Source organism: Bactrocera tryoni, chromosome 4 (genome assembly GCF_016617805.1).
Source record: "Bactrocera tryoni isolate S06 chromosome 4, CSIRO_BtryS06_freeze2, whole genome shotgun sequence".
Lineage (NCBI taxonomy): Eukaryota > Metazoa > Arthropoda > Insecta > Diptera > Tephritidae > Bactrocera > Bactrocera tryoni.
In genome coordinates, this window is record NC_052502.1 from 12,499,477 (window position 1) to 12,526,391 (window position 26,915).

At 37.4% G+C, this 26,915-nt stretch overlaps 2 protein-coding genes across 2 annotated transcripts in view; one reads left to right on the plus strand and one right to left on the minus strand.

The window, feature by feature from the left end:
• The window catches only part of LOC120775716 (chondroitin sulfate glucuronyltransferase), a 42,640-nt gene extending 17,544 nt beyond the window's left edge, over nt 1-25,096 (plus strand). The window contains exons 2-7 of the mRNA XM_040106028.1: nt 5,044-5,721; nt 21,424-21,579; nt 21,682-22,278; nt 22,391-22,705; nt 22,771-22,951; nt 23,023-25,096. Of these exons, the coding sequence (XP_039961962.1) occupies nt 5,044-5,721; nt 21,424-21,579; nt 21,682-22,278; nt 22,391-22,705; nt 22,771-22,951; nt 23,023-23,450 (2,355 nt within the window). The 3' untranslated portion in view covers nt 23,451-25,096. The remainder of the gene's footprint in view (nt 1-5,043; nt 5,722-21,423; nt 21,580-21,681; nt 22,279-22,390; nt 22,706-22,770; nt 22,952-23,022) is intronic.
• A 216-nt stretch (nt 25,097-25,312) lies between these two features.
• Nucleotides 25,313-26,600, minus strand: LOC120775931 (probable alpha-aspartyl dipeptidase). Its single transcript, XM_040106338.1, has 3 exons — nt 26,266-26,600; nt 25,637-26,197; nt 25,313-25,566 (listed from the first exon to the last, which is right to left on the minus strand). Exons 1-3 carry the CDS (start codon nt 26,361-26,363, stop codon nt 25,503-25,505), a joined length of 723 nt encoding a protein of 240 aa, XP_039962272.1. The 5' UTR covers nt 26,364-26,600; the 3' UTR covers nt 25,313-25,502.
• Nucleotides 26,601-26,915: the final 315 nt, after the last annotated feature.

Genomic DNA, 26,915 nt, shown 5'->3' on the forward strand with positions numbered 1-26,915 from the left:
TGGCTTATCGGCTGTCATAGATGCGCTGCAATCGCTTCTAGAAGACATTTTTGGTCACATAGTCGTTCTCTTCCGTACGGGGCGTGGACGCAAATCAGCAATATGTTGAAGAACTTCGCAGCGCACAACCCTGTGGAGGATGTTTTTTGGCTACCCAGAGTATACTTGGTGTAAGATCGGAAGTTGTGAGCTGCGTGTGCCATATGTAAAGAATCGTTTCTGGCTAATACCAAGTGAGCGGCAATCAGAGAAATAAATATAAACACAACTCTAGATTAATAAGCCAGCCAGATAAACCAGAAATAATTTAAAAATGCCTTCTACAAATTTTCACCATATTATAATCATATAATAACATAAAATTAGCTATTTATTGCACACCATGAGTATATTTCTTACTTTAATCATCTTTTTTATAACATTAACTATAAATTTTATATAAACTGATCAATTAGCACTTGAAAATTAGCTCAACTTTAATTCAATTTTCTTTCATGGTTTTATTTTATCCTTTTACTTTTTCTTTCTTAGTGTTGCCAGATGTTACTTTGTGTTACTAATTTGTATGCGCACCAGTTTATTTATGAGAGAAATATTTCAAATGTTTATTTTTCAATTGGTTTCAGTTTTGAAAATTTTTGCACTACTATACATGCACACACATATATATTTGTAGAAATATGTAGGTATACTTACTATATAGTACATAAAAATGTTCAACAGTTGTGTACGCATGCGGCGTTTATATGTTTCGAACTCATGATTTTCAATATAAATAAATAAATAATACATAATAAATGGCTAGTATTTGTTGTTCTCCGCAGTAGTATTTTGTATTGTGTATGTATATAAGATGTATGTATATACTATAAATATGTTTATTTGCTTTTAATCAAATGAGTTCACCTCATTTTTTCGCCTTAGATTTATTAGCTTACGCAAATTAGTTTATTTATGCAGTCATTAAGTGGAAAAAGTACAATTGCTGCTAAAAATTACTAATACTCTGCGGCGCTGCTCTTAACCCATGGCTAACACGCGCTTGTGTATTTGTGTACTTATCACATTTCATGCGTCGGCCTTGAGTTATGATTTGGCAATGTGAGTTTTGCAATTGAAAAACATCTCTATTCTTCGATAATGCTGCGATTAATTATGTAGATAATGTTGCATATATATACATACACACACACATATTTACAGACGTCTGTAAATTTTCAGCTAAGTTTTGTTTATCCTTGAAGAAGATTTTGCCCAGAAGCACAAATTCGCCGAACATACATACATACATAGTTGGTCAATTTGCAAATTTTTTATCTTATCTTTATTTATAAATAATAGATATTTCGCATGTTGCTCAGCGAAATTCCACGAAACCCACATTACGAGACTTTGCTCATGTATATTTGCTTTGGACCTACTTTACGTAGCGCGTGTACGAAAGAATCACTTGCGCTCAGGTGGGAAAAATGGAGCAATTGCTGAAAGATGTATGTACATACATATGTACTTACTATGTGCATATCATATATTAATGTACATATGCATGTATATTCTGTTTCAATTTGTGAATTTAGAATACAGTCGTGTTACAAACAATGAAATGTTCAATTTTTCAAAATTTTTTCAGTTATATATTTTTTAAAATAAAATTTGCATATTATACTAACTGTACGCCTTTCTATAATAATTATTATTTTTTATTTTAACAATATTTTGCTTTTGTTGTTTACCGCTTTAAAATTGATTGATCATGACAGTCTTGACATTTGCATACTAACTAGTAAGGCTACTGAGTATACTTGAGAATTGAGCTCTGACTTATTTTTGCGCCAATAAAAGTATACATTGTAACAAAAAAGTATCCGGAAATTGTAAATAAAACGAAAAATATTTAATTATTATTTATTTTGTCGTATTCAAAGTAGTTCCCACCGGATGTACTACACTTATGCCAACGATTTTTCTAGTCCTCGAAACACTTTTTATAAGCACTTTTTGAGATGACCTTCAGCGCCTTCAGCAAATTTTGTTTTATCTCTTTGATCGATCGGTTTGTGGAACAAGAAAAAATCACACGGAGCCAAATCTGGTGTATACGGTGGTGGATCGATGGTATTAATTGGGTTTTGGTTCGATGGTGCATTATCATCGTGTAAGATCCATGAAGTGTTATTCCACAATTCCGGTCGAAATACGGTCAATACGGCCAAATAGAACTACTTTTTGACCGTCCGGGACAAATTCGTGATACACCAAGTGACGAATATCGAAAAGAATAATGAGCATCACCTTGATTTTTGAGCAGCTTTGGCGTAGTTTTTTTAGTTTGGGCTCGATTGTTTTGCCCACCATTCCGATGTTTGTTCACTTATTTGCATGTCAAACTCATAAACTCATGTCTCATCGGCAGGTATAATACTCTCCATGATCAAGCATGTCCAAAGCGACGCGATTCATACCCAAAATTATTCGGACGGACTCGGATGTCGAGCTCTCTTGCCATCTCTTTAACACTTGACTAACGATTTTCAAGCACCATATCCTTCCCTTTTCATCAGTTGGAGGTCGCCTAGACGGAGGCATTTTTTCAACGATCTCTCGACAGTATTGGAAGGCTTTGAACCAGTCGTAAGCTTGTGTTTTTGATAAAACTGAATCACCCTAGGCCTTTTCCAACATTCGCAAAGATTCCGCAGACGAAATTTGATTAGAAATACAAAATTTGAAACAAATTCTTTGTTCGATATTTTTATCCATTGTGAAAATCGCAACGCACTACTGCGCACTTAAGTAGCTGCTGTAAAGAAACTGGTTGACAGTTCACACCCATTTTAAGGACAGTTCTACCAAGTTTGCAGAATACATTTTTTGAAATAACATTTACCCGGGAATTTAATTACAATTTCCGAATGCTTTTTTGTCACAATGTAGATGATAGCGGGCGCTGTGATATAAACAAAAAACAAAAAAATAATTAAATAAAATCTTTCTTAATTTGCTGTAATTTTTATAGCTCCTTATTCTAAAAAAAGTTAAAATTATCCATCACTTTGAAATATGGAAAAAAGTAATTGAAATAGGAAAAAATAAAATTTATAAATGGAGAATTAAAACTGGTTTCATTCATTCATTTTTTATCATCTATATTCATTGATTTATTTTGAAATGAAAAACAGCTTGCTTAGTAGATGATGTCAGGACTTGTTTGTTAATGTAAAGATCCATCAAATATTTCACGTTCTAAGGTGATTAAAATCAGTTTAATTGTAATGCAAAGTCATATTCTACAATTAAAGAACGGGATTTTAACACTCAAAGGTGCTTTCGAAATTGTCACTTCCAAGTGTCATAAGTAGCATTACTAGTCTATAAAGTTTAGCTTGCAAAAGGCAACAAAAATCAAGCGGCATCAACTTGATACCAGTGAAAAATTGATTAGTAATGACAAAAAAATTTGTGGTTTTTGTGTAACCTTTTCATATTCTTGAAAAATATAGCAGTTCCAATTGAGATAAAAAGTTCGTAGTGCCTACTGTCTCAAGTGAGCGAAACTCACCTAGAATTTGCCTGAAAAAATATCTCGGCCTTACCATAAACTAGTCAAATAGTTGTCTTCGGAGCTACCATAGCGGACTGGTGAATGACACGGGGGGTGTTTTACTCCAAGGCCTGAATCGAAGCGGGATTGTCCACACAGACTTCAGACCCAAACGTCGGGACTTCTCGGATCGATGTTGTTTGAGAAGGTCGAGCGCCTTGCACTAGCTGTATTTTGTACGCTTTCAATTTAAGATCTCGACGTAAAATGCGCTAAGTCGTTCCATACGTCAGTCCTAGTTGCTGCGAACGGCATCGAATCGACTATCCACGTCTTCGTGTAGACTTTCAGCTACGGCTATATTTTCTTCATTGCGTGCTAGACGTTGTCTATTCGGTCGAATATTATCCAAAAACGAATGGTACGCCTTAATTCGGGTGATGGTGTTGCGAATAGTACGCTCAGTAGGCCGATCTCACGCGTGATCTGTCAGAAAAAGGTTAATGAAAAAAGTACATTTAGTTGGATCACCAATTATTTGAAACTTGATTCAACGCCACTTTTCCACTTATTTGAATTTCTATTTAAACAGTGCTTCCCAAAAATGTAAACTCAAGGTTGTTATCTTCGTTCTCAAGTTCACTGTCTTCAACCGGAGTAAAAGAGAATAATATAGTTAGTATCCAACAGAAGTATACCAAGAACTATAATCGAGTTTTAGGGGGTGTTATTGAATGCCACTCTTGCATTAGTAAATCTTACTAAATTGTTCATCTTGGTTTGGATATTAATTGCATCGGTATTTTGTAGGCATTCCAGTTCAATCATTCTCTATCAAAATTTTTAAAGGTTCAAAGGTAGAGACATATTTAAGAAGGGTTTCATAGGTATTTCATCACGTAAAAAATTGTGGTCCTTGCTTTGTTGGTGCGTGATCGGTCTGCCTGTTATTAGCGTGATTTTTCCCAATCCCAAAAAACCTTTAAAATGATCTTGATACCAAGCATACCAAACTAACACAAAAATTTCGATGTGCTTAAATACTCTGAGTAACACGTGGCGCGCGGGTATAAATATAAACCAATTAAAAAATTATCTACCTTCAACACTTTTTATAAAAAGCTGCAAATCTACTTATATTATACGTTTGTTTTGTGACATTGCCGGTTATCCCCACAAAAGGCATAAAAATCATTGTATATCTCATTATCATCTGCTTGAAACCAGATCCGTGCAAGTCGGATTATACAGAGATGAGAAGGGCAAGCACTACAGAATTCGTACCAGAATTATTAAGTATGGATTTTTTGATGCTTTGGCACTTTTTATATTCTCCGCTTGAGCGCAATAAATTATAGCGCACTTTTGGTTTTTTCTTACTTTCCAAAGAAGGTACATTATTCTTATATAATTTGATATAGGTATATTCATATATGTCCATTATGTTTACACTTCATTACACATATGTATGCTTTATTAAATAATTATTAATCCACTTACAGGCCACGAATGTCATTCGTCCGCGCTATTACTCCTCCGAGCTGGGTATACGCGAGAAGATCTTCATTGGCGTGATGACGTCACAGGACAACATCAATACTCTAGCGACAGCGATAAATCGCACCACAGCGCACTTGGTGAATAAAATTAAGTTTTTCATTAACGCCGACAATGTGAAAACGAACTATAAACTCAAGAATATTGTCGGCTTCACAGACACACGCGAGAGTCTGCGACCATTCCATGTGATAAAATACATTGCGGATAATTACCTCGATGACTACGATTACTTTCTGATTATGCCAGATACGGTGTACGTGGATGCACGTAAACTGAAAGCGCTGCTCTATCACATCAGCATCACTTTCGATCTATATATGGGTGCCAGACTGGAGCAGAATATCGTGGATGATGGTGACAGTGCGGCGGCGGCTGCGGCTGCGGCTGCGGCGTCCAGACGTATCTCGAATTCCAATGGTGTTGATGATCTCGGCAGTCAAAGTGATCGTAATTACTGTGATTTAAATGCCGGCATTTTGCTCAGCAGCAGCGTCATACGCAAGATGCGCAACAATCTGGATTGGTGTGTGCGTAATGGCGTCAGCAATGTGCATAGCGTCAATATCGGTCGTTGTGTAAAGTATTCAAGTAATTTGTCCGGATGTCAGACAAGCTTTCAGGTGAGCGCATACTTGACTTCAATAGATCTACTAAATAGTAGTAGTTAAGTGAATTTGTAAATATAGTACACATACATATATTATACATGCCTGTTTACCTTTTCCGTAATAATCGTATGTATAACATTATGGCAACTAGCTCGTGATTGAAAATATTGAAAATATTTAAGCAAAATCGGTAGAATTACGAGTATACGAAATGTGCGAAATACTACGCTAAAAATATTAATGTTGATCTTCTGCGCATTGCAATCGAAAATCGGCGATGACATAAACTTCAAAACGTAATTCAAGCATGCAAACGTCGTACTAAGCAGTAACCTTCATAGAACTCAGTGAAGCCAAATTTAGTTGACTACAAGGAATAATTGAATGTTAACACGAGTTAATGATGATTGCAGCAAATACATAAGTACTGAAGACAGGCGTCAGTTAGACAGCCGGAGAATCATAAGTATTTAACTATAAATGCAGACTGCGTTGAAGCGCAGAAGCCTTATGCTATATAATGGGTAGTCAAAAAAGGCGCGAGTTGCTGCGAAAAATATACAATATATCGCAAATATAAATAGAAATATACGTCATAAATATACATGTACATATTAGTTTAATTTCCTTGTCAAAATAATCGATACGCAATTTATTTCAAAGATAATAAGTTGCAATGTCATCTTGTTTCATTTTATATTATTAAGATAACAACTCAACTAATCAACATAATATCAACAAAAATCCTCACATCACTTAGTGGCGCTAGAGTTGCCGAACTAAAAGTTTGATGTCAAAGAGATAGCAGAAAAGTAAATAATTTTCTATTTTTTTGATTTTAAACGCTAATTAGGCCGATACTGTAAATACAGTAGCGTACACTTACTTTTAAGGCTCGCACGTTCAAGTGAAGGTATAATATTGACCCTTAACAATATTCCCACAACACTTGGCGACTTAGCGTCAAGAAAGTCGGGAAATGCACCTTGCTTTTTATAAAGGGTGATAACTTAAATAAAAGAAAAAATCAGAAACTTCAAATTTAATGGAGAATGTTTATTATCATGCGAAAAAACATTCTTTGGCATTTATCTTTTGAAGATTATCTCTTTCAAATGTTGACCGCGGCTACGTCTCAGATGGTCCATTCGTTGAGTCCGATTTTTGGTGACTGATTCGAGCATTTTGATGGTAACTGGCAAATGACTTGCGTGATGTTTTGCTACAAAGCATGAGTCGAAGCGGGATTTTCCGCATAGACTTAAGACTTTCATGACGGTGTGCTATCACACAATCTTGGTGCCCCATCGTCCGGGCCAAAACGTAAAATTATCTGCTCGCTGAAGTGTTCTTTCAATAAATCCAGTTATTGATGCGATATGTAGGAAGTGGCGCCGGTGTGTACCATGGTGGTACGTTAAATACGCCAAGTCGTTCCATACGTCAGGCCGATTTGTGGCGGACCGCGCCGAATTGACTCTCCGCGGTCTTCGTGTACACTCAGCTATGGCTACGGCTGCTATATTTTCTTCACTGCTTGCTGTTCGTAGTCTACTCGGTCGAATATAATTCAATAATGAATGCTGGGTCTGAAGATGAGTAATGTTGTTGCGAATAGTACGCTCAGTAGGAGGATTATGTTGACCATAAGTTAAGCGAAGCCCGCGAAACACATTCGATCAAAGAAAGGCTATTGAAAAAAAGTACCTCCGCTTGCATCATATACTTTTGCATGCGTTTGAACCAATTTTCGAAGCCCTTTTAGCACTCTGATTGCGGTATCTCCAAAACATGCGTTCTGAGCGTATCAACCGCCTCTCAAAAATGCAGTTGTTTCAGTCGATGTGTGAGAGTGAAGAGTGATCCGTCTTCGGTGGTTGATTTTCCTGATTTTTTAAAGACAACTGGCAAACAGATGATTGTGTTTCTTTCAGAGGTTGTTGTTCTGCGTGGTTCTAGTGGTATGGTTGTGATATATCCCGTTGTACCAAAAGGACAACCATTTGCTTCGAAGTGCTTCATACGCGAACAACTTTTGTTGAAGTCGGCTTATCTTGAAACACCTATGCAGTCGACAGATCTTTATTTTCGGGCGTAAATCCACGTCTAATCATCTCTCTCGATGATTAAACGTGTTTCGAAGTGTGGCTATTGTATTTTTTAATATTTCTCCTGACCAATTGTATGGGATCCAACTTAAAAAAAATTGTTTACGTCAAATGTCAGTGCAATATTTAATGTATGCTAGGCCCACTAATGCCTAGTTTAATAGATATATAACATGCTACTGCGATCAAATTGAAAGGTAAATTTTTAATTTATACTTCTCGTGTTTTTCGAATCGTTTTTTTCTGTAAGTTGGTACGGTTAGTGACATCTATGCTGAATTTCACGTCAAAATATTCATTAGCGTCGTTTTGTAATGCTCTAAAAGTGAATTCTTCGATTTTTACTGTTTCCGAATTTACGCGATCATTTCGTCGCATTTTCAACTAATATCGTGCTGCAACTACCGCATTCGCATGACTTACCTTCGTGTAACTTCTGGCTATTCAGCAAATTCACATGGCCACTCCCAGGACACTGTTTTGATTCAATTGAGGATATAAAAACTGATTTGAAGAATGCTCTGATGGCTATCACGACGAAGGATTTTTCCAAGTGCTATGATGACTGGAAAATTCGTTAAGTGTATTGCAGCGGGAGGAGATTACATGGAAGGAGATGAAATGGACAAAATTCACCTTTCGATTTTATCACAGTAATATATATTTTAAAGGGTCACCGACGTTTTCTTCTAAGTGTTACAAACTTAAAATATTCTTCCTTTGGTTCCACGTAATGTCGTTTTTATTGATAGTATACAAAATCACAAAAAAAAAATATATAGACTGAACTTAATAATAAATAATACTGTCTGTCATATTAAAAATAGCAAAGAGTTGGTCTGATAAGAGTGGTGTGACGTTTGAACTGTAATATCGTCACGCGGTAGCCTTGAAGCATTGATTAAGAAATATCACTTTGGCGAACACTTTTAACGTTCTATAGTGTTTCCAATACTGTCATAACGGAACTGTGAAGTAGCCATAAAAAATGTAATTCATATGTTTAGTACGACGGAAGTATAAAATTGCAGGTATTTATAGATTTTCATATATAATTTAATATATGTACCTATAAATCCAGTCATTGTGTATAGATGAAGTGAAAACAAGAAAAACACAACTCTCATAATTGTAGAATTTTTTAATTTTTTTTTTTAAGTTTACCATATTGCCATCAGATTTCGTCGATTTCTGCTGCCAACTTCCTTACCAGCAGATTTTCGGTTTTATTTATCCCCTCATTTGGGCAATGACCTGTTAACCATATTACCACTCAAATTTTTTCATTCAGAATGTTTGAATATTTTTTAAGCAAATATTTTTCTGTTATCTTTTAATCGAAAATAAACGGAATGGGTGAAAAAACTGCCGACATGTTCTCCGCATGGTCATACGCGCAGCCCATTGAAAGGCGTTAATCAAAAAGCTCGATCGGCAATCTTCTGTGTGCCAGCGACTGGAAAGTGTGATGACAGCAGAATTTTGGACGCATGCTCTTGACTTGTGCACATCTACACATTTACATACATACGCCAATGTGATTATGTAAATCTGTGTATATGCTAGGTGTACATTAAAAAGTTGCTCGTGCCACGCTTTTGCGTTTTTTCGTTTATCATCAGCTATATTTCGGTTTTAGTTGCGCTTTAATTCAATTTTATATTTTATTTGTTCTATAAATTATGTGTTGACTTCCCGACTAAGCATACACACGCAAACCAGCAGTGAAATTACACAAGCCTAATCAAACAGTCAGGCGAACAGGCCAATGGACGGGCGCGTAAATCAAGTCATGCCACTTTGCGACCACTCAGTTTAACGTAAATACTAGTACATACATCCGTATATATGCCGTAGTGTGCATAGTATGTACTTATAGTTATGCATATACTGTTAACAGACAAGAAAATCCGATACCGTTCCGAAAATATGAGGTGAGAATTCGTTGGTGATTTTTTATTCGAGTTCATTGATTTATTGCTGACCCTGAAAATATGTAGCAAGAAGCAACGCCACCAAGCATTTCATTACAAAAATAAATATTGCAAGTAAATATATATACGTAAGTACATACATATATAGGTACGAGGGTGGACCAATAAGTACTTATATTCACGACCCGCGCAATTATCATAAGAGATACTGACTATCAGGAAAGGATCCGCTATCTAAATTTCCACAGAAAGAGTTTGCTCATAGTTGTGTACTGTCCACTGGATCGGACTCGGGGTTTTGTTTTGACTTCGGGTCCTTACATTTTAGACGAATTCAAGAAAATTCCATGCGCCAAATCTTGAAAAAGAATCGTGAAAAGAAAATCGACATACACCACCTCTTCGTCGATTTCAAAGCTGTTTTTGACAGCACGAAAAGGATCCGCCTCTGTGCCGCGATGTCTGAATTTGGTATCCTCGCAAAACTAATATGACTCTGTAAACTGACCAAAAGTTCCGTCAGGATCGGGAAGGACCTATCCGAGCTATTCGATGCCAAACGAGGTTTCAGACAAGGCGACTTACTTTCGTGCGACTTCTTCAATCAAATTGGAGAAAATAATTTGAGCTACAGATCTAAATAGAGAAGCTACCATCTTCTATAAGAGTGCCGATGACGTATGCCGATGATTGGATAAGGAAAAAAAGCATATGGGTCTGGCAGTGAACGAGGGCAAGACGGCAGGAGATACATCAAACAAACTGTCGTCGCACTCTCGACTGTTGACAGTCATAACTTCAAAGTCGTGGATAATGTCAGCCTCGAAATCCTACGCAGAATAACTCTTGCCAACAGTTGCTCATTCGGACTGAGTAAGCAATTGAGATCTCGATGAACAAAGACCAAACTCTAAACGTCACCCATCCCCGTCCTGCTATATGATGCAGAAGGATGGACGATTACAACATTTGATGAATCGACGTTACGAGTTTTCGAGAAAAAGGTTCTGCAAAAGATTTATGGTTCTTTGCGCATTGGCAACGGCGAATATCGCTTTCGATGTATGAGATACACGACGCTAGCTAGGTCATGTCGTACATATGGACGAAAACACTCCAGTTCTGAAAGTATTCGACGCAATAACCGTCGGGGGAAGCAGAGGAAGTGGAAGACTTCCACTCCGTTGAAAAGACTAGGCGGAGAAGTACCTGGCATCGCTTGGAATTTCCAATTGGCGCCACGTTTTGAAAAAAAGAAACGACCGGCGCCCTGTTGTTAACGCGGCTATAACCGCGTAAACGGTGTCTACGTCAGTTAAGAAGAACAAGAAGGAAAAGCAATATTGGCCGGTGATTCGATTCTTGTTTTTCGAAGGGGAAGACTAAACGGTCACAGTTTTGGAGAAGAAAAAATTATCTTTCACCTTGACAAACCACCGGATCATACATCCGTCGTTGTCAGAAATCTAAAAACTAGCATTTTTTAAACTTAATTTTGAAAACTTGGACCATCGCCGGGTCAAGTCTATCGAGTTGAAAGAAGAAGACCATCTTAGGCATAAACCACGATTTTTCCCAAACATTTCTTTTTTTCTTTTGCAGACCAAGTATTTATCGCACCGCCCTCGTACGTGCAAACGTACAAATGTATTTATAACAGTAATTTCTTGAAATTGTATCCCAACAGAGTTCCCTACTCATCCACACTGTCGGTACATTAAATTTAGAATTTGATAGCAGAGAATTTTGTGTCTTTCTCCTCTGAATTTCCAAACGGCTCTTAAAGACGGCATAAATCGTTAGGTACTATAAACGACTAGCAGACGCGAGGACAGACTGATAATGTACGATTCAGTCAAGTGCCGGCGGCCGGAGCCGCTCTACTCAACGAATACTTAAATCGAGGCCGACTGGGCATTTGGCTTCGGCTGTTCAATTAAATGTTAGAGTACTTAACTAATTTGCATCTGACGTTTATTATTATTCGTTTTCTTCAGTTATTTCTGTATTTTCAATTAATTTTGATTGCTCGAATTGCCGGCGTTGATAACGGTTTGGTGTACTGCTGCTGCAGTGCTGGTGAGTCAAAAGCGCGGGGCAACATCCTCGGCTGTGGAGGCACGACTGCGCATCTTCCGCGTGTCTCTCGAGTGCGCGCATAGACTGGAGCAATACCGCGCTCTTTTGCGCGTCACTCGCGCTCGGAGCGCAATCGCCAATCGTCTGTCACTCGTTCGCGCATTAGTTAATGGTGTTTGCTTTGGCATTTGACATGCTTAATGTAATTATCGTCAAATGTATTTGCACTCTACAAATTGTTCAAGCGAAATTGCAATGAGCCGTTAGCTGGCGAGCTGGTGCGCTTAATTAAAAAGCAAGCTGCTGATTGCAAGTTTTATTGCAACGATTGTGATCTCTTGAACTGCGCCAACGGCTGCGCGTTCATCGGCAAAGGTCAATGAAATGCATACTCGGCGGCAGTAAATATTGATTACAAAACAATTTGTTTAAAATTCATAATAATTCAACTTAATTGTATTACTACAAGCAAGCTTAGATCGGACTTGATATAAGCGGATAATGAATTTTAATTTATTATTGCACTTAATTCTTGAATCGTTAAATTTTAATGGCGCAAAATTATTGTTTGTCCGAATAGCTCTATACTTTTACGAGCGCATTTACTCGTTGAAATGATTATAGGTATACATATGCATATGTATGTGTATAAAGTATTATTAAATCTTCTACAATTAACGTGTGGATTTGTGCATCTCGAACAAAGTGCGAGACTTCTTTGGATCGCCTTGGAGCACTTAACGCCATTCGGCGCAAGGCGAATGTAATGACCGAGCGTTGACTCTTTACTTGCCCTGGTCGCTGAAAAGAGTTAACCGACACGATTTTGACCTTTTTAATAAAATTTATTCATATACATACTATATGTATATATGTATGTCTCGCATATAAAAAACTTATAAAGTCATGGTAAAGAAAATTTGATATTAGTTCCAATTCCGGATCTTTGGCATTTATTTTTTGAAGATTATTTTTTTCAAATGTTGGCTGCGGCTACATCTCAGATGGTGCATCCGTTAAGTTCAATTTTCGATGACTCTTTCGAGTATTTCGACTGGTAACTGGCGAATGACACGCGTGATTTTTTGCTCCAAGGTCTGTATCGAAGCGGGATTGTCCCCATAGACTTTGGACTTCACTTATCCTCACAGGAAAAAGTCCAACGGTGTGATTTCACACGATCTTGGTGGCGTATCGACCGGCCCAAAACGTGAACTTATCTGCTCACCGAAGTGTTCTCACAATAAATCCATTGATTGATGCGATGTGTGGGAAGTGGCGCTATTTTGTTGAAACCAAATATCGCCGAGAACACGAGCTTTAATTGCAGGCATCAAATAGTCGGTTATCATGGCGCGATGACATTGACGGTTGCGTTCTCACCGGAATCATTTTTGAAGCAATAAAGCCAAGTCGTCCCATACGAGGTCGGAGTTACTGAGACTGTCGCCGAATCGACTCTACGGTCTTCGTGTACACTCTCTGTTATATTTTCTTCAATACTTGCTGGACATCGTCTATTCGGTCGAATATTATCCGAAAATTAATGCTGGTTATCAAGATGGGTAATGGTGTTGTGAATAATACGCTCTGCAGGCCGATTATATGGGCCATTAGTTGAGCGAAGCGCGCGAAACGAATTTGTTCAGGGGTAAGTCTTTCCATGATGCAATTCGAAATAAAACTGAACAAAAATAACATGATAACTTGACACGACTCCCTTGTGATCTCTAAAAAAAAGGCGATTAAAAAGTACATCTTCTTGGATCACCCGTTACCTCCGTAATGTCAAGCTACCAAGAGAGGTATCGTCACGATGCCTCGATTTCTACTGAATTTATCCTACACATGTAAGGTCGAACGAGAGATTGGTCAGTAAAATTTAAAATAACTGCATTCTTCATTTATTTTCAAATAAGAAACCACATTATTTGTAGAAGAACTCATTGTTCTAACAATAGGTTACAATTTTTTGCGGTTAGGGCTCGTTATGTTGGTTGAAAATGTTTACAAATACGCAAAAAAAAAAGTTGCTTTTCCACGGATGGAGAGCTTCGCTTAAAGGGAAGGATAGAAGGGAAGTCAATGAACTTCCAGACCACTTTAGTGTATTTCAAGCAGAAGTGGCAGCAATTGTACTTCACTGAAGTGCGGCTTCTTTTAAGGAGGTTTGCATCCACTCAGACAGCAGAGATCCTATACAGGCCTTGAGCTCGCTGACAGTGAGCTTAAAGCTAGTCAAGGAATACATGACCGCACAAGCCTCAAGATACTTCCATATTAAACGTACATGGTTACCTGGCTGCAGCGGAGTTGTCGGAAACTGTATTCCCGATGAGCTAGTATGAAAGAACACCCTTACCCAAATCCCATCAGGATGGAAACAAGCAGGTATTCCCCTCGCTTCGTGCACTCGGTTGCTAAATATATGGACCTTGCAGAAGCCGTTTGGTCCGGAATCGAGTATGTAAGGTCTATGGAACTACTAACTCTTACTGGTACTCACCGGAGAGACCAAAAATTTTGGAGGACGAAACTTGTCAAAGCTGTCGGGACGAAGGTGAGGTGGAAACATCTAGACACCTTCTCTTCCACTGTACAGCTTTTGCCAGACTACAGTTGAAGCGTCTCGATCGCCATACTTTCTATAAACCCAACGAATTGGTGGGAGTAAGTTCTAGGCACTTTGTCGATATACGACGATGTGTTTAATCCTTAGCTAGGAATTGTGGGCATTGTTGTTGTTGTAACGGTTATCAACTTCTCGTTAGGGGTGTCAGCTGTGTAGGGTTAGCTGGGCATGAAAGAGGTGGTTAGAGTCATGCGGGGACTCGTTGCATGCGGAACATATATTTTGTATGTCATGGTCCATTCTGGATAAATAAGAGTTTAACCTGCTACAGTATCCATAACGAAGCTGCGCAAAGATAACTCCCGATTTTCGCGGCAACTCGAGCTCGTCGTCTGCAATGGGTGGTGGTTTGACTTCAAGTACGTCATACACTGAGAGAGAGTCAGTGAAAGTGTTTATGGCTCCACTGCGAATGGCGGTCAGGGCATGTCCGAAGTTAGTTGCGCCCGAAGCCTGGTCGGCGTATTGTCTTATGTCGTCGACGTAGTTACGAACGTTGCTCCTACGAGGCGGTTCCGCTTCTAGCAAGCGATTACAGGAATGGTTTCTAGGAAATCAGAATGAGAGTCATGCTGGCTGATTGAGCTACTATGGACCGTAGGGGTCTTTTATTGGCCACTCGGGGGGAGTGGCGGCGCAGCATGGGTCCATGTAAATCGTGGTCCACTCCCAGTGTGTCTTAAGGCCTGAGCAGATCTTAAGATGGCTCCATCCATTGCATATATTAAACCTAACCGTGGTGGAGTTTGGATGGAGCCTTTTAGCGCATACGCAGCTGAAAAATTTCTCCAGGGTCCAGTTGGACTCAATGCCAGCACGAGTCAGGAGGATACGGAGCAATCATGCTGCAAGGAGTTACTCCAGTGATGACAAATTTAGTCTAAAACTTACCGATCAAAAGGGGTTGCAACTCTGAAAAAACAGTCCTTGGCTGGAAAAAATCCGTGTCAATTCCGGTAACATAGAACCGGCTGTCGTGGGAACGGGAAGCTCTGGAAGTCACATATAAATACGGATTCCTTACGGTATCTAGGGCAAAAAAGTTATTTTTATTATGCTTCTCACTTAACACACATCCTTGAAAGCATAATAAATGGGTCAGAGTTGCCAAGTCATAATATAAATTCAACATTCGTTCTCCGGTTTGTTAAACTCAAAATTAGTGGCCTTAGACTCACTACTTTTTCAGTGGAAAACAAACAGTAAAAATGCCTGCACGCCACAACCGAAAACAAATATTCAAAAGCAAACACACACGATGCATAATGTTTACCATAAACGCATTTTTATTTGTATTTTTGCAAAATCATAAAGGCTTCCTGCTGACTCATTATTAAAATTTGAAGTTTACGCCTTTTGATATGTCCACTACCCCGCACACCCCTAGCACTGTTATTTGATGATTCAATTCTTCTGCCAAAATGATCACGCACACTCACACTTGCATACATACATACATACATACCCGTGTGTACATGTACATGTGTATGTATGAGTAGATATTTCTTAAGTTATTAGATTCCCAGCATATAACCTAGCGTTCTACTTTGGCTGTCTAAACAATACAACTTCTCTTGCGGAAAATTTATTAAAACACAAATTCGAAATGGTAATATGGAGCTACCAACAACAAGGCCCCCACGTGTGTGCCTAGAATATTGACTTCATAGTTGAGGCATAAACATTTGTAAACAGAAAGCGATTGCTTTTGTTGTTGATTTTGATCTTTCGCGCATCTATTTACTTTATGGCAAGCATAAAATAGCGCGAAAGATGAAATGCGAAGTTGAAGGCACACACACAAATCGTACACAACGCATGAAGATTCTCCAAAAAGCGCTATCGTCAAGCGCAGCAGCAGAAGAAACCACACAAAAAGGAGGATTCTTGGAAATCATTAAAGGTCTGTCGCCTAGTAAAAAGACAGAAGACCAGTGTCGCGGCAGCATTTAACTCAAGGTTAACATAAAATGCTCATAAAGCGTGCACAAAACTCGCAAAAGTTTTCAATTCATTGCTTTAAAGGCGGCTGAGCTGGCGCAGATCTCACCAACCCACTAATAAAGCACAATTGTACTATAGAGAGTGTGGGTATGTATTTGTTTTGAAGCCATATGTAACGCAGATGTATGTACTCACATATGTATGCCTACATTATGTATGTATGTACATATATACTTAGCTCACAAGTACCACAAATTTGTTAAATAATACAATTATAGCATCGGACTGATTTTTTTTTTTTGATAATTGCTACTTAAGTCCAAAGGCGTAAACGAGATCAGCTTATGGCCCTTCACTTTTTTTTTTTAAGTTCTTCCGGTTTTGTTTAAATAGAGCTCACTTCTCAGATCATTCATAAAAAGTGGTTACATGTTACGTCAACAAATAAATAGCTGCTGAATTGAAGCTGGAAAAATTGTAATTTCTTCCCCCTTATCATGATTTAGGTACTATATTAAATGGTATGCAGATTGACAAGATGATTTATATATGTATGTATGTATATGTGATAAATGGTGACCAGATCATATTATTTTGAAAGGATTACCATAACTCAGAATAAGCTTTAAAGGGTTAGGGGTAGTCAGAGGCACGAAAAATGAGAATTTTCAGTATATTTTTTTTGCTATTAAATCGTGTTATTTTACAAAAGTAGTAATTTGGCATTATTGTAGAATGTGTTGACTTGAAGTCACGAAAATTTCAAAAAAAAAAATTATAGTTGTTTGTGTTGACCCAGTTCCAAAAAAGGTACTTGCCATAAGTCCTTGGAGATTCATCTAAAATCAATCGGCCAAAAAAATTTAGTTTCATAAATAGATAAACTCGGGCCTGATCGAAGGATTTTTTTATTTCAAAAATTAACAAAATGGCGGCCTAAGGAAATTTTTGTCTAATTTTTTGTGAAAAAATCAACAGTTAATTTGTCTTAAAAATCGAAATTAAAAAAAAATCCTTCGATCAAGCCCGAGTTTATTATGTATTCTAAAAGCTGTATAAATTTCATTAAAATCTACTGAGCGGTTTTCGAGTTACAGTTGTCACCAGTTCAAAAGACATAGTTTTGAGAAAAACGCGTTTAAGGTTTCACACTAGCGCTTTGAAGTGCCCGAGCTCTCTTTGTTATTTGTCGAATAACTCAAAAACTAATTATCGGATCAACGTGAAATTTTCAGAGAATATTTTTAAGATATTACACTTAACGAAAATGCAAAAAAAAATATAATTTTTTGAAAATTCTGATTACCCCTAACCCCTTAAGCAAAATAGACTTTTTTCTATGTATTGAACCAAGCTATTTTTTTTTTTTTTGTGAAATTGTGTCTTAAGTAAAGGTTGAATTCGAGTGCAACCGAACATTTTATACTCTTGTAACTTGCAAGAATTAAGGCTAGAAAAATACTTTTTGGAAATACTCTTAGCAATTTTACATAAGTATAATTTTACTACATATAAATAACTCATACACTGACCGACATATTCGTCCTAAGATTTGTTAGAAAAACGAAATTATATGTCCTATATAGGAGTAGGAGGTAGTATCGATCCGAGTTTATCTTTTAACTATTATCATGTCACATACTTAAAAATGTTCATAGGATTTCATTAAGGTACCACATACAATTACCAATCACATGAAGTATAGTCAGACGGATGTTCGAAAATCCTGATATTAGTTATAGGTCAAGTCCAATGTTATCTATTTTAGGCCCAAAGATACACTGTTATGAGTAAAACACACACTATAATTTTCATTGAAATAAGTCACATATTGGCCGATGTATGTACATATGTATGCAATATAAAGTCACCTCGAAGTTCGAAAATCTTTATATTAGGTATTTGGGGGCTCAGGGAAGTATTGACCCGATTCAACCCATTTGCGTTACACTGAGATACTATAGACTGGAAAGGATTCTCTCTGAATTTCAATTGTATATTTTGTACATTGATCGATATTTTCGGTCAAAAGTCAACAATTGATACTGGGGTCCACATATTCGGACTCAGAGGCTTTAACGGTTTTGGTTGGAAATTATTAGTGCAAAACTGTATGCCGTTATATTAATTAATTCTTGATTTGTGCACTGGAAAGTCAAAGGAATCAAGTGGAATTTAAAATTGTGTTATGTGGGATGTAGGCGTGGTTGTAGTCCGATTTCGCTCATTTTCGCACTGTGATATAGGAATGTGAGAAAAATGCCGCGTACTAAATTTAGTTTAAATCGGTTCCTGAGATATGTGAGATCACCAAAAATAAACGCTGCCACGCCTATCATCCAATTTTCACACCGCCTCCTATAAAGCCTTCTCATACCATCTCGAAGGTAAAATATAATGTTTCTGGCGTCGTATTTAGTCATTGGTAACAGCACCGTTATATGGGCAGCGAGCGATTTCAACCATTTTCATCTGTCGGTAGGAGTTTTTGTAACATTAGAATATATAACCATTAAACTTATTAGAGGGCGGGGACGCCCACTTATTCAAAATCGACTAAGCTCTTCAAGCTGATAATTTACATATGTACATCCACTAACGTTTCCTTTTGGGTGTAACAATCTGCGTGGCAAACTTAATGTACCCTGTTCGGGATATTATGATAATCCCGAATTTCGAAAGGAGTAAAAAAGTACAAAAGTACAAATTTAGACATGATCCACGATTTCGTCTTTTTTCAATGATGTGTAATATTTTTTGGTCAAGATTATATGATTGATGCTACGAGTATAAGTGGTCAAAGTCGGATCTTCGAAAAAAGTAAAAATTTTATATTTCAAAAATACTGGTGCGATTTTGAAATTTTATATGCAACAGCTGTCATATAGTCTTTACTTTTATAGAAAATTAATTTCTGTATTTTATAATAACGTGTTCAATAAACTAAATTTCGAAATTCAAAGGCAAATATTTCGATTTTGGAAGCTATCTTCGAAAAAGGCGGCATTATTTTTTTCTACCTAAGACTCAATCTCCCGAAATATTGGTTTAGTCCAATAACCACCCTAAGCTATTCGAAAAAAGGCAACAAGAAGTTGATCCATGGCTTCAATTTGCTCCAATCAAATGAAATTAAGCGTGTTGTGTGGGACGGATAACTCATAATTTGCGTCGACTACCGCGGAATCAGCGTACTTAGTATTACATTTAATGTTCTATAGAAACCTAAATACCTATAATTGGTGTCTATACCTTTTTAAGCGCTTTTCCGAGAGTATCAAACGTAGTAGAGTCTAAGAAATTGAGGGACCTACAACATTTTCGGCTACCTTGAAAGGTTACTGAATTTTATTATCGTAGGGAATCGCATTCAGAAAGAAGTAGATCTCGGTTTTAACTATGCATATGGAGATAACCGTTTACGTAAACGTACGTCTAAAGAACGTTCACATCCACACGTTTCAGTATCATCGAATCGCTGTTTGAACTTCGGGTTTTTCAATACGAGCGCTACAAAAGTTTTTTTAAATATAACAAAAACGTTTTGTGATATTCGTGTGAAAGTATATTCCATGCCATTATGCAAGGAACTCGAATCCTTTTGTAGAAGTCCAGACGCTGTAGCCAATTTTCGACGGTTTTCAAGCATAAATCGGCAGATACTGCGCAATTTCAAGTTCGATATTCGTACGAAGTTCATAAATCGTCGCTGGCTTGTTGGCATAGACCATAAATTTGACGTGGAACCACAGGAAATAGTTTAACGTGTCATTTTGCATGACCGTGGCGGCCAATTGACTGAGCCATTACGTCAGATAAGACGTTCACCAAACTTGGTTTTCAATAAATCGATTATGACATTCGCTTTGTTGCTTGTGGCGTCGTCCCGTTTGAACCACATTTTGTCCAAGTCCATATCATGCAATTCGGGCCAAAAATATTCGGTTATCATTGAGCGGTAGCAATTCCCATTAACAGTATCGGTCTTGTTCATCACGGCAGAAGTACGACGCAATGACGCCGCCGGCTCATAAGCCGCACCAAACCTTAATTTTTTCGGGATACAATGGTGACTCATGGAGTACGTGTGGATGGCTGCCTGACCAATAACACATATTTTGCTTGTTGCCATTGTCAGAAATGAGCATCATCGCTGAAGATGATTTTTCGATGAAAATCCGGATCATTTTCAAGTTATTGCTTAGCTCAATTCACGAACTTACGACTATTCTGGTGATCAAGCGGTTTCAGTTCTTGCGTAAATTTGATCTTTTAAGGATGTAGGCCGTGATCTTGTCACCAAATTCGCCACAAGGATGTCAAGGGTGTGGCCAACGCTTGAGAACGGCATATGAGAGACTGATTTACGTTTTCCTCAATTGATGCGCTAGTGGCGGCAATATTCTCGACACTACAGGCACTTCTTTGCCTTACTGGTACGGGAACATTTTGTACTGTGCCAGTGGGTTAAAATTTTTCCACTAGACGTTCAATTGTGGATCTGACAGGACGAATACGACGACCATAAATTGGACGTAGCGCTCCTAAAGTTGAGGCCACTGACTCCGAATTTCGGTAGTAAATTTTAAAAATTTCGACCCGTTGGATCGTATATCTTTCCATGATGAAATGGCAAATCTTATTGAAGAGAAGTGTCAAAAGAACGGGAAAAAATGTGACGTTTTTAGCTGTCCCTATCGGTCCACTTTTGTAGCGTCCCTCTCGAAAATCACTTAAGTCCCTATTCTCCAATAATAAAGAAAGGAAATAAATAATTTAAATTTTGCGAATTACACTGTGCAGAAAAATTCACTGTACAAAAAATTTAAATTTTCCGAAATTCTTAAAATCCAGCTTTTAAAGATTTTATTGCGCGCCAAATTCGAGTCTAAAGCCTAAGTCGCCAGGTAAACTTAACTGTTTTCGGGCTTAACATATATTTTAGTATTAAGTAAAGTTTTAATACAATTTTTTCAGCAATGAGCAATTTAACCACAATTTCACCTAAATTTTTCAGGGTGTACATGAAGACATTTACGGTTTGCAGCCACACGTGAAACTTTTCAAGGATTTAAATATTCTTGCCAGAGACGAAGCCTTCCGAAAAGCGACTGCTGTATACCCGGTGACTTCGATGGACGATTTCTATCGACTGCATGCCTATTATTCGCGGGTAAGCATTCTACTTCACATGATTAAAGCAGCATCAATGTCAACAACGAATATATGTACATATGTGTATACAAAACGGATATAATTTATTTACTTTTTCCAGCATCACTTAGAACTGGTGCAGCAGCGCAGCTTCGATTTGGAGCGCAAATCATATCAAATAGCTAACGGTTCAATATCGAATAACATACTCGAAATACGCTGGCCACTCGGTGTGCCGCTTGGCTCAGCGCCCGAAACGCGGCATGACATCATAACATGGCACCTCATCAACAGCACACACATCTTCCTACCCAACGCCGAAAATATCGTCGAGCCGCTGAGTCACACCGACAAGTTGGATTTCGACAAAGTGCTTGAAATTGCAATTGCCTACGGCAAGCGGAAACATCCACATTTGCAATATGTTGATTTGCATACGGTTTACAGGAAATTCGATGCAACGCGTGGCATGGACTATCAGTTCCATTTAAATATGCGCGACACCACACGCTACTCCGACGAATTGGTGACGCAGAGCTTTCAAGTTGTCAAACCGCTCGGACGCGTCGAGGTGATACCATCACCATATGTCACCGAAAGCACGCGCATCGCCATAATGGTGCCGACTTTCGAACACCAGGCGGCGGATGGTGTGAATTTCATAACGGAATATGAACGCATTTGCATGCAGAATCAAGACAACACATTTCTGCTGATGGTAAGTGTAAAGCGAACGCATTGACTTTGATTGTTGTTGTTGTTGTAACGAGTACATAATACCGTTATGACGGTACTTGACTTTGATAATTATTTACCGCTTTACTTTACAGATTTTCCTTTATCGCTACGACTCCATAAGCAAAGGTGAGCAAGATCCCTTCAAAAGTCTCAAGACGCTCGCCTTGGATCTATCAACAAAGTACAAAAGCGATGGCTCGCGCATAGCTTGGGTGTCCATACGGCTGCCGCCAATGCTTAGTGATAAGCCACCGCCACCGGAGGATATTATGCTCAACTCCATATATGGGCGCAATGATATTTTAAGCGTGGCAGTCGCTGATCTGGCGCTGCCAAAAATCGGCCTAGATAGTCTGGTACTAATGGCCTCCACAGATATTAGCTTCAAAGCGGACTTCTTAAACAGAGTAGGTTTACAGTTACATACCGGTAATTAGTATGCATTACATTAACATTTCCATACTGCCCGCAGGTGCGCATGAATACCATACAGGGTTTCCAAATATACTCACCCATCGGCTTCATGATGTATCCCTGCCGACTGGCGCACTTTTGTAAACAATGCGAGAGCTGTGATGTGAGCCAAAGTTCTGGCTACTTCGACAAGTGGAATTATGATCTAATCGCCTTCTACAGTCGTGATTACGTGCAAGGTATTTTTCATATATAAATACAATAACTCAAAATCACTTATTACCTGCTCTAATGCTTCTAACCATTTCAGCGCGCAAATTGATTGAGTCAACATTGCCCATCACACGCACCGACAATGACATTGAGCTGCTGCTCAGTCGCAGCGATCACAAAATCAACACCATTTTGGATATGTTTGTGGCGTCGCAGCTGTCGGTGCATATACTGCGCGGCACCGAGCCCAATTTGCGTTATGGCTACGCGATCAGGAATCATATAAGTAAAGGTGGCGAGGTGCTAACATGTCCGGCGCTAAAAGCGAATGTCGCCGTATCGCGTAATAAGGAACAACAAGAGTTATACAACGAAATACCACAACGTTACGATGCGTTGCGCGCTGAGCGTGACACGGCGCATGCGTACGGCCTGGACAGTCGCAAATGCATACATTTGGCGTCGCGCAAACAGATCGGCGACGCGATCATACGTTTCGAGGATCGTAGTATTCTGCATAAATAGTTAAATGTACAGTTGCACAAAGCAATAACGGGAATTTTAGCGAGTTAAAGAAAATGCGCACGCACTCATTGTGAATGAGCGTGTGTCTGATTTTATTTTAACTTTATTTTTAATGCCAGCTTGGCTACTGCGCAGTCAAACTGCGCGCGTCAAATGCATGCTAACTCTTTAATGCTCAAACATTTGCATGATTATGTAAATATTAGTTTAATACTTGCAAAGCTTTCGTTTAAGCATATTTTATGTTTATTTTATTAAGCAAGGAAAAAAGTTAGTACTTTTTTATCTTAGTCTACTATGCCAAAATGCTTGCACAATTTTTTTTAAATTATATAACATGTGAGTTGTGTGTGTATTTTAGTTTTAATTAATTTATTATAATTATTATTTTATTTTTCGTATTTAAACGGCTGAGCTACAGTTGATTCCTATCGATTGAATGTAACGAAATGACTTTTTTGTATGTAATTATGTAATTTACCAATACATTAGTGCTAGCATACAAAAATCTAGTGTAAATATGTAGTATGTAGTTTTGTAAGTGGCGCAGGAACTGTTTGTATATATATTTTGTTTGTATAATGGCTGTTGAGTGTGTTTTATCTACGTCAACGAAGTAGAAATATGCCCAAACTTGTCCTTTCCAATTGCAAATATTTATATATTTACATAACTACGCATACATATACATATACGTGATAATTTGTAAGCAAGCATTTTCGAGTAGTTTGGTGTTCAGTTACTAATATGCGACTTCCAAATTGCACCCTATTTGTTAGCCTCTCGCATGTATCCTATCATTTTAGTGCCTTAAGTATTGTATATTCATCTCGCCATGACTGCCAAGTATTCAGTTTGCATGAAACGTGTAATTTTAAAACATATAATGTATGCACATACAAACATACGTATGTATGTTAATATTTTTGTATAACAGTTTGTAATTAAATATTGTACGTAAATGAATTTCATTCCTTATGTAAAATGGAGAGTGCTATATACATACATACAAACTCATGTATGTATTTGCAATTTCCGGTGTATTTAAGTGAATTTCCGTTTCTTTCTACCTCTTTCACATTTTCCATAGGAAACTACAAAAAAAAATATATAAAAAAAACTAAAAAAATAAAGAAATTTGTAAATAGTTGTATGTCTAGTTTTAAAATTGAATATTTTAGATGTTATATGATTAAAGGTGCCAAAGCTTTTAAATTTCGATTAATTTGATATGCGCTAATTTGTTTTAAGAAAATGAACAACGAAATATAAAGTATTATATTTAGTAATAGACGAATTATATTAACAGGGCAGCAAAAGTAAACAAAACTCAAAGATTTCGGGCATAAAATAGTTATATAAATAAATTTTTTTATTTAAAACTCATTTCACATATAAAAGAAAATATATGTAACTTCACATAATGTTTGTGTGCGAATTTTTTCAATATTTCGGCCATCTAATCTACGAAAAGATATTCGATATTTGTTGTGGCAGTTAAAAATATTGTGGCTAAAATTTTTTAGTATAATCTATACGATTTATAAAGAAAAAAAATTATTTATTATAATTTGTACTCATTTTTATGCAAGAAATTACGTGTTAAACGTCTGAAGTCATAATAACTCATAAAATCATATGTAAATGTACATACATATGTATATTGATTTGTCGAAGTTTAATAAATTCATAAATTAGACTTAAACTTAAAAAAAAATAAATAATAAGCTGTTTAAATTATTTTACATGTGTATACCTTTAAAATAAACTTTGTTATACATGCATACATTTGTATGTACATAAAACGCAGCTATAATTTCGATACAAGCTAATAAAATAATATTAAAAACCAACAACGAGCATGTTGAGTAAATGCCTTTTATTTGTCCAATATTGTACGTTAAACATAACAGTTGATAGCAGCAGCACAAATGCAAGAACAATTCATACGTACAATGTCAGTGCGAAACACAAGAAATGCATTAGATGTAAACTCTTCAGTTTGACGTTTAAATTTAATTTAAAAAATAATGTTGCTTACGCCAATACAATTTAAGATTGATTTAAAAGAAAACTCAGGTCGGTGTTTGGTGCAAATTCAACTTGCTCCTTATTGCTGCAAAAGAAAAGTGTAAAAAAGTTAATTTATTTAACTTTACAAAGCTGCAAAAAGATACGTTACTTACGCCATAAACAATTTCGCATTGCGATCGCCTACTAAAACGGCCTTATCACCTTCCACCAACAAAGCGGTGCCCTCGCGTAAGCCCAATACCGGCTTTTTATGGTACTCAATAAATTCGTTAATGCGTTCGTCACGCGTCTCACCTTTATGACGTGTCGCTGCGTCGGGTTCCAGATAATGTGGATTGATGTTGAACGGCACTAGACGTAAAGCGTCAAATGTGGGTGGAAACGCCACAGGCATATCGTTTGTTGTATGTATGGAAAGTGTGGCCACATTAGTGCCGGCACTGGAGCCAATATACGGTATACCCTTTTGGAGTACACGTTCACGTATTATAGGTATTAGATTTTCATCGTAAAGCGCTTTAAGCAATACAAAAGTATTGCCACCACCGATGAACAGCGCCTCCGCCTGCAGCACTGCTTGTATGGGATTCTGTTTAACGTGTAAACCTTCAACTTTAAAACCCCATGGCGAAAGTGTATTTTCGACAAGTTCTGTGTATTTATTGTAGTCGTTCTGTGCGTAAGGCACAAAGAGCACCGTTTTCACATTGCGTCTACACAAAGAGTATGTAAAAATGTATTGGTTAAAATGTATAGCGTGTTATGAACAACTTGTACTTACTTAGTTAGAAATTCCTTTAAATGTTCTTTTGCGTGCTCCAAAAATTCATAACCATGTACGCGTGAAGAGGAGAGCAAGAAAAGCGAACGCGGTGACATTTTTACTAGCAAACTTTCGAAATTTTGGAATTACGATTTGAGACTTCGTGCAGAGCAAGTGCTTTGTGCTGTTTGTACTGGTGTTCGCGAAACAAGTTATTTATGTGCAGACAAGTTTACTATACACCTAATTTACGAGAAATAATAAAAAAATACTTCTAAAGATAAGGCTTATTATCGATTTTGTTTATACGATCAAGAACAACAATTAACAACAAGTGTAGTTGTTAAGGGTTGACGAGTGAAATCAGCTGTTTGCATATCTGAACTGATAAGAGAAAAAACCGATTGTCTGTGCACCCGGTAACCGATGCATTGATCAATGTTGTTTCTTAATTGTTTTTTTTTAGAAAAAATTATCTTTCCAACAAACAAAATATTTCGTTCAAATTTTATATTATTTACAAATAAAATAATTTCTTTAATTTTAATTACTGGGTTTAAGGACAACTATACCATTTTTAACCCTGAAGTCGGATATTATACTTAAGCCGGGACTTAAGTATTAATATTTCGATATTTTTTAATCATAGTATTTTTTTTTGTAAAACA